General features: G+C 34.0%; 2 protein-coding genes across 7 annotated transcripts in view; one reads left to right on the top strand and one right to left on the bottom strand.

The window, feature by feature from the left end:
- The window catches only part of Dcps (Decapping enzyme, scavenger), a 178,582-nt gene that overhangs the window by 62,893 nt on the left and 106,335 nt on the right, over positions 1-9,354 (bottom strand). The gene's annotated exons all lie outside the window — the stretch shown is intronic.
- alpha-Man-Ib (alpha-Mannosidase class I b) overlaps positions 1-9,354 on the top strand; it is a 99,854-nt gene that overhangs the window by 11,291 nt on the left and 79,209 nt on the right. Inside the window, exon 1 of one of the 6 annotated variants that reach the window (XM_068361198.1) lies at positions 4,166-4,305. The exons of 1 other annotated variant lie outside the window; for it this stretch is intronic. In XM_068361198.1, coding sequence (XP_068217299.1) covers positions 4,303-4,305 — 3 coding nt within the window. In that variant the 5' untranslated portion in view covers positions 4,166-4,302. Of the gene's footprint in view, positions 1-4,165; positions 4,336-4,473; positions 4,531-5,082; positions 5,103-9,354 lie in introns of those variants that run through there. 4 more of the 6 variants (XM_068361197.1, XM_068361201.1, XM_068361193.1 and 1 more) reach the window with 4 other exon arrangements.

The raw sequence follows: 9,354 nt of genomic DNA, 5'->3' as shown, positions 1-9,354 counted from the left end.
TAATTTTGTTACTGTTCTTGAAATATTTTATTTTTTCTTGTTTCCTTTCCTCCCTGGGCTATTTTCCCTGTTGGAGACCCTGGGCTTATAGCATCCTGCTTTTCCAAATAGGGTTGTAGCTTAGTAAGTAATAATAATGATATTAATAATAACAACAACAACAATAATAATAATAATAATAATAATAATAACAATAATAACAATAACAATAGTAATAATAATAATAATAATAATATATTATCATCATCAGCTGTAGGTATTCTACTGTAGGACAAAGCCTTTAGGCATGTCCTTCCACGCGCGTCTTGAAATAAACTTTTATGATCTCTCTTCTATCATATACTAAAGCATCCTCGACAAGTCCTCAAATTAGATTTATCATATATAAAAAATTCAGCCTTAGACTGAGAACTTTCCTAGAAAAGTAACTCGAGCGTACATTTGTTATCTGTACAAAGAAATATATAAATATTAGCCTTTTGATATTAACCTCCATTTTATATTTTGCCAAAAACTAAAAATACAAGTCTTGTTGAAAATTTTTTTATTTTGGATCACGATAGCTTTGAGGCGATTGCGTTTTTATTCATAGTCTGGCGTTGCAATGACAATGGTCATGTATATCGAATGGCTTTCGATATATCGTTGATAATCTTGAGTTTCATTGGAACACTAAAATCACAGGTTTTGCATTGACTTTTTAAGTCCGATGTTTTTATTTTCGTAGCATAATGTGTAAATCAAATACAGATCTAACATACATACCCACTTATAATATATATCAAAGTTCTCTTAATCTTAATTCTTCTGTTATCTCTAAACACCATCATATCGATTAAGTTGTTTTAGGGCCTTTGCAGTAGCGTCGCCAGCTGCAATGCTTTTCGTGCAAGCATGCTTCATATCTTGATGCATGCTCATAAAAATGAGTTTTTAAGTTACGCATGAACTTGCTTTCATATTGATAAGCTGAGCGTTACGTATGGATTATTCTGTATTGACTTTACACGCCACTATACTCCGATCTGGTTCTGTCTCAGTCCTGTTACTGAATCTTTTTGTATTTCACAGTCCTGTTACTGAATCTTTTTGTATTTCACAGTCCTGTTACTGAATCTTTTTGTATTTCACAGTCCTGTTTCTGAATCTTTTTGTATTTTTGTAATATTTAATTTCAATTGTCGTTTTGGCTCATTCTCATCTTGACTTATGTGATCCCTGTCGTTTGCCTTAAGTGAGAATGTTCTTTGTTGTCATTTTTGTCAGGCATTCTTTGTTATCTAAAGTAATTTTCATCAGGTTATCCACTAGCATTCTTTATCCAAAGTAATTTTTATCAGGTTATCTACTTACATTGTTTATCCAAAGCAATTTTTATCAGGTTATTTACTTACATTGTTTATTTAAAGTAATTTTATCAGGTTATCCACTTACATTCTTTTCTAAAGTAATTTTCATCAGGTTCTCCACTTACATTCTTTATTTGAAGTAATTTTTATCAGGTTATCCAGCTGCATTGTTTGTTGTTCAAATTACTTTATATCAAGCCATTCATTTTGTTTTCTTCACCTTATTCTTGTTGAAGTTTGTAATTTCCCCTTTATTATCAGAATCAATTGATATGATTTAGATTGATATAACCATTATTTTTTTACTTTCTTAATCCCTTAATTAACATCATATTTTGTCTATAAGATTTTTTTTTTTTAATTCTTGGAATATAATCATCACGTATTGAATCATAAGTTTACAATTCCTTTATTATTGCTATAATATTCTTTTAATTTCATTGTCATTGTCGGGGTAAAATTGTATTCAACTTTGCATAATTAAAGATTGAAAAGTATTTTTTGTTATTTTCAGCATTGGAATCCGTCGTCAAAATCCTTTGGACTTAAAATCTATATTCATGTTTAGTATTGTCTTCCTTATAATTATACTTGCTTTCGATATATCTTAATTTTACCTATTGGTAACGTTTCTGTCTGGAGATCGGCTGGATTGGTGTTCGAGACACTCAAGCTCGGCAGTTTTTGAGATAAAGATACTGGGTTGGGAGGGCGTTTGGGGGAGCCTATAGATCTACCTGCTGAGTCAACAGCAGCCATTGCCTGGCCCTCCATGGTCCTAGCTTTGTTTGAGAGGGGACGTTGACGTTGATCATTTGTATGGTCAGTATCTAGGGTATTGTCACCGTCCCTTGCCTCGGCCATTCATGAGTAACCTTTAAACCTTTCATTCGCATTTTATTTATCTGGTTTAATTGAATCTGTGTTATTGTATAATCCGTTTGGACGGGAACTATAATAAATGTAACCAAGATTTAATAAGAGAATGAGTGAAGGAAGTGATATGAGATTGTGTCAGATATTGCGTCAGAAATCCAGATTAAGTGATGTTTCCTGGGATGGATTCAAGTGGTATATGACCCTGACAAATGAATAAATAATAATAGAATGAAAGGAAGAGAATTATAAAGTTAGCCTGTAAAACATAAGTAATTACTAGAGAGAGCGATTCGATGACCGTCAATTTTCATAAGTTTTGGCCTGGCAACTCGTAGGTTATCCTGGTGGAATATATAGAAAATAATAAAACTATCGATAGATGATGCGAACCACTTACACGTAGGTAGAGATGATTATACCAAGCAAGGTCTAGTAGATAATTGCCCTCGATATATGCAGACAATGTTTGGAAGAAAGAAAAGTTTATTATTATTATTATTATTATTATTATCATTATTATTATTACCTGCTAAGCTACAATCCCGGTTGGAAAAGCAGGATGCTATAAGCCCAGGGGCTCCAACAGAGAAAATAGCCCCGTGAGGAAAGGAAACAAGGAAAAATAAAATATTTTAAAAACTAACAACATTAAAATAAATATCTACGATATAAACTATAAAAGCTTAATAAAATAAAAGGAAGAAAAATAAGCTAATTTCCGTAGTGGAAGTGTATATAACCTTCATTGCGGGGTACAGTTGGCTTCATTAATTCGGGCACACACATGTCTCTAGCTTTCCGTGAAGTGTACTGGAATTAATGAAGCCAACTGTACGAGAAGCGCTGGACTCCAACGAGGCTCAGTAGCTAACATAAACGATAGAGGTGACTGCAACGAAAAATGTCTTATCTGAAATGAAAACTTAATAATTTATAGACAGCATTAGCCATTTGAAAAGAATAGAACCCGAGCGTATTGGTAGGCCGGTTGAATAGCAGAGAAGCATAAATATTTTTATTTTTATTTTCAGATTCATGAAAACGAAATCTGCATACATTTCTGCATCCCCGATTACTGGCAAATGTTCAGAAAAAGTTTGCGAATAATGTATTTTATCAAGATCTAAAGAGGTCCATCTTGGGTATTTACGCATCCGTATGTGAGAGAGAGAGAGAGAGAGAGAGAGAGAGAGAGAGAGAGAGGCTGTACAGAGGACTGGGCAATGTACAGGAAGAACCTCTGGGGATTTTTTTTTTTTTTTTTTTTGCTGCTGCTGCTGCAAAAGATTGACGGCTTATCAATCCCCCCTTGCTCTACAACAGGTCCTCCTTTTACAGACTTCTCAGTTCCTTGACACCATACTAAAGAGATCGATCAATCATTTATATTAGGTCTCATTTATTGCGGTATACAAATCATTGCGCATTTCAAGGGTTTGGATATCAGTATCTTTGGGGCCATTATTATCTTTTACTATTTCTCATTTCCCATTGGACATTTTTTGTTTTGTTTATACTTAGGGCATATTAACCAAGCATGTGCATGATTAACACACACTGGCTTAGATGTGCTTTTAAAACTAACAGGCAACTTTCTTGATACCACTGCTGTTGTTATTAAACATTATCAATAGCTAAACACATGATTTTATGGATTCTTGTCGTTCATTAACTAGTAAATAATGGTTGCATTTATTTTAGTACTACCTAATTGCATGTGGACTGTATTCGCAATTAATCACCCTCTCTCTCTCTCTCTCTCTCTCTCTCTCTCTCTCTGGATTTTTAAAACCTTTGGTCGTCTTGGTACCTTATGTTTGCCACCACTCTTGTGGACTCACGAGTAAAACTTGCACGTTGGAGGAGAGAGAGAGAGAGAGAGAGAGAGAGAGAGAGAGAGAGAGAATGTGTGTCTCAGTGCAGTGGCTATATGATCCTCTGTCTGTGCCAGTCGAATCGTCCTAGTCCCACCCCAATCTCTAGTAGTAGTAAATTTCTCTCGCCAGTCTGACTGGTGTTGTGGTGGTACGCAGAGCTTCTTACCAAGGAGTTGAAACTTGAGTAGCAGTTGTTAATGGTTAGAAAACGATTCACAAATCACATGGAGGTATTTTTTAACTGCTTCAGTTGCTCCCAAAACAACATATGCCTTGTCTGGCGATCCACTAGTCTTATCAAGGGGGCGCTGGCTGCTCGGTCGCCCCTCGAGACGGCGTTTGTTTATCTTTCGCGTTTTAGGAATACCTTCGCTTCTTGATAGATGGATACCTCAGTTCTCATGCGCCCCCGATCTCGACTCATTGTTCGTTTGTATTTTATTCATATTTGCGAGAAAATCAACTGTTAAATAGACACAATTTATAATAAGAAACTTACTAAGAAGTGGTGTTTTCAAGGGTCATGTTTAATGTCCACTTACAGCTCTCGGAATGTAAATAGGAATATAGAACGAAGGGAAATTGAAACGCATGTTGAAAAAAAATTATGGAAATTGAAATACATGTTGAAACAAATTATGGAAATTGAAATACGTTGAAACAAATTATGGAAATTGAAATACACGTTGAAACAAATTAAGGACATATTTTCAATAGAAATTCAAACCAGATTGATTTTGTTCTTACGTGAAATATCCGATTTTTTTATTTGGTTTTCCAGTCTAATGTAATGCGAGTGCAGTTTCAAATGGGAAATATATTTGACAAGAATTGTAAATTTTTGGTATTTTTTGTTGCGGAACAAGACCCAGTTACCGCTGATATGTGTAAACTGATCTCGTTCGTATGCAGTCGTCTCACCTAAGAAAGGGTGGCTCCAGGGAAAAGAATATTACAACAGTTACTGCCTATTTGTTTAATCTAGGACTGCCTCTTAGTGAGTAGAATTCCAACCACCACCGTGTACCTGTAAAGAGTACACAAGCCCTTGCCTCCATACCATGGTCCTCCACTGTCTTGGGTTAGAGTTATCTTGCTTGAGGGTACATTCCGGCACACTATTCTATCTCATTTCTCTTCCTTTTGTTTTTTAAAGTCTTCATAGTTTATATATGAAAGATTTATTTTAATTAATTACTTCTCTTGTAGTTTACTTATTTCCTTTCCTCACTGGGCTATTTTCCCTGTTGGAGACATATGGCTTATAGCATCCTTCTTTTCCAACTAAGGCTGTGGATTGGCAAGTAATATATATATATATATATATATATATATATATATATATATATATATATATATATAAAGATATGTGTATATATATATATATATATATATATATAATATATATATATATATATATATATTTATTTATTTATATATGAAGATCAGTAAAATATGGTGTTCAAATACAAAAAAATTTCTACCTCACAATAAGATCGAACCCTTATCTCTTAAAATTAAAGGCAAGGTAGCTATGAATCAAACCACCTGAGACACTAAAAGCAGTCAGCACCTAAGTATTAACTGTATTTCAGGAATTATCTGGTGAGACAAGTATTCTTACATGCCAGCGAGACAGTCATGCAGTGGTCTCGCCAGGTAAATCCTGAAATGTAGTTGGCAACTGGATTCCGATTTCTCTTCTTGTCTGGTGGCGTGATTGATAATGACGGGCAAATATTTAGATATGCGTACACACGCAAACACACATATTCACCCCTTCCCTTTAATTATCGGGGTACCCCCCCCCTCTCATCAAGGTATGACTACTCCTTTTTCCACCTACCCGAGGGGTGTGGAGAGACCGAGTAGTTATATGTATGACAATGCTGTTGAATGTGACCAAAAAGCAATATATATATATATATATATATATGTATGTGTGTGTGTGTGCACGCGCGCGTATGAGTGTTCTCTTTGCGCCTAACAGGAATTGGTCGACGTGGTAACGTCCCTGACTGGTGAACGCCAGACAAGGGTTCGAGTCCCACTCAAACTCGTTAGTTCCTTTGGTCGCTGCAACCTCACCATCCTTGTGAGCTAAGGATGAGGGTTTGGGGGAGCCTATAGGTCTATCAGCTGAGTCATCAGCAGCCATTGCCTGGCCTATTTGGTCCTAGCTTGGGTAGAGAGTGAGCTTGGGCGCTGATCATATGTATATATGGTCAGTCTCTAGGGCAATGTCACTGTCCCTTGCCTCTGTCATTCATGAATGCCTTTAAACCTTCAAACCGTCTTTGTCCAAATCATGAATTACCTTTTCCTGCTCAGGGAAACGCTACGACATAAGCTGTTTCATATGTGTACGCAGTAGGCTCATTGGTCATGTGTTTAACCCTTTGCAACTCGCTACTCAATTTCGCCACTATCTTGGACCCTTATCCACATCATGGATATTAACATCCTTGCATTCTAATGCCTCTTTCACTCCCAATAATCCTCTTCCGTATCCTTCCCAAGACTTCTGAATCCATCTACGTTGATGACACGTCATTCTCTATTCTCTTCTCATGGTCAGAACATCTTCAAACAATGAACTATTCTTTCACTTATGCCAATATTTTTAATGTTTGCACATATCTCCCAATGTCACCTATTTAGTCCTCTAACCCCATATATACTATGTCAGTGATTCATCGCAAAACATTTAACTTTCTTTTTATAGTTTGCTATCAGCATTCCCATTTTACACACTCAAACACATGCAAGCTTATATATATATATATATATATATATATAGTATATCGGATCTAAATGGTCAGCCACTACAAGTATAATAACTAGATAAAATTCATGATAGTCTTTTGATGGACATTGGCCCAATTTTGATGTGAGTTCGAACCCTGATTGTGAAACATGTCGTGCATACTATATGAAATATCTGTCATATTAATTTCCACTTAGTTTATTAAATCTATTAACTAGTTAAGAGAGAGTGTGCCCTTGTACAGAAAATGTCAATAGTTGGGAGTGACAAATTAGTGAAGTAGAAGTAAATAGAATTAAATCAGTGCATGAACATAAACACAAAAGCGCGAAAGTGTTGAAGAATAAGATAACAATAGATGCCTCTTAAGAAAGATGGTCTTATGACAGTGTGTGGTTTTGCTAAAGGGAGGTTCATCATAAAGTGTTCAAGTTTATAAAAGGACCTGATGTGGATATTGGACTTGGTACACCCTACAGTGATATGGCCATTGGAAACAGGTGTTCCATCGTATCAATCTAGAAATCATCTGGTCCTTTGACAACTGTTATTAATTATCTATAACTTATCCCCTCATCATTTTGGTCATAAAAGACTGAGATATTTCTTCTAAAAGGATTTTTTTTATACATAAACAAATTGTAGTTTTAAATTCATTCGTGGTTTAAAGATGTTGATGTAATACATAACCGCCCTACCTCTATTTCTTAATATTTATTATACCTTCTAATATGATGAAAATGCGATGGGGAACGAAAGACTAAATTCTTCTATTCTGGTGGTATTTGAACCTACGCTGGTTAGAAGATTGATTTTATAATGCAGTTATAAGACTGAAGTTATAATGCAGTTAGAAGACTGGAGTTAAAATGCAGTTGGAAGATTGAAGCTATAATGTATTTAGAAGATTGGAGTTAAAGCCAGTTTGAAGATTGAAGGTATGATGCAGTGAGAAGAATGGGTTAAATGCAGTTAGAAGATTGGAGTTAAAGGCAGTTAGAAGACTGGAGTTATAATGCAGTTAGAAGATTGAAGGTATAATGCAGGGAGAAGAATGGGTTAAATGCAGTTAGAAGATTGGAGTTGTAATGCAGTTAGAAGATTGGAGTTAAAGGCAGTTAGAAAACTAGAGTTAAAATGCAGTTAGAAGATTGAAGGTATAATGCAATGAGAAGATTGGAGTTATAATGCAGTTAGAAGATTGGAGTTATAATGTAGTCCTTCAAGCCACCGAGACTCTATATTCTAAAATTTGATCCTGAAATTTGAAAAGATGCTTATGGTAATGGTGATCAATTTATGTTAAAAAAAGAAGGGACACGTTTGACATTCGTGACAGATGCCATGGGCTAACTTGATTTTTATTACAGATATTGATATATTAAGAAGGAGTGCCTTTATTATTATTATTATTATTATTATTATTATTATTATTATTATTATTATTATTATTATTATTATTATTATTATTATCAGCCATGCTACAATCCTAGTTTGAAAAGTAGAATGTTATAAGCCCAACAGGGAATTAGCCCTGTGGGGTAAGAAAATAAATAAGTAAACTATATATATATATATATATATATTTATATATATATATATATATATGTGTATATATATTATATATATATATATATATATGTATATATATAATATATATATGTATATATAATATATATATGTATATATATGTATTTTATATATATATATATATATATATACATATATATATATATATATATATATGAGAAGTAATGAATAGAAATTGTAGAATATTGTAAGATCAGTATCAATATTCAAATAGATCTGACATATACTATGAAAAGAGAATTGTCAACCTGATCAACAGAAAAGCATTTGCAGCAAGTTTCAACTTCTGAAATTCCACTGATTCAACAAAGAGGATTGCAAAATCTGAGGAAAAATGTGATGATAACCACAACACGAAAGAACCCACTCAGGATTTCGTTCTTAACGCTATAATTCGAAGATAACTGAACATATGTTGAATCTTAGACGTTACATAATATTGGATGTGAGAATAGAGTAGTCGTGACTACTGATCATAGATACGATTTTTTTATGATTTAAGTTCTTAGTTAGAAACTGAAAACTATGACATGAATTAGGGTTTTTAAATGTGAAATACTTTTATATTGATGTTACTGGTGGTCATGGAAACTTAGTTACTGTAACTTGAAATTGATTACAGGCCATGCTGATTGTATTATAAATTATTACACCTTCAATTAGAAATAAAAAAAAATATCGTCGTTAAATAGTGATATTTTGCTTTTGACAACTTTAATGGAAATAGTTTTGCTCGACGAACGTCTTTTAAAAAAAAAAATCGTGGGAAATAAATTAGTCATGATCTGCGCACTGACAGTATGAATGCAGTTTTATAATCAAGAAACTATAAACTGCATTGTAAACATTATAAGTAATTTGCCGAGTGATGGTTTATGATGGCAGCAATGCC

This window comes from Palaemon carinicauda, chromosome 37 (assembly GCF_036898095.1).
Source record: "Palaemon carinicauda isolate YSFRI2023 chromosome 37, ASM3689809v2, whole genome shotgun sequence".
Taxonomy (NCBI): domain Eukaryota; kingdom Metazoa; phylum Arthropoda; class Malacostraca; order Decapoda; family Palaemonidae; genus Palaemon; species Palaemon carinicauda.
This window is presented reverse-complemented; position numbering and strand designations above follow the sequence as displayed.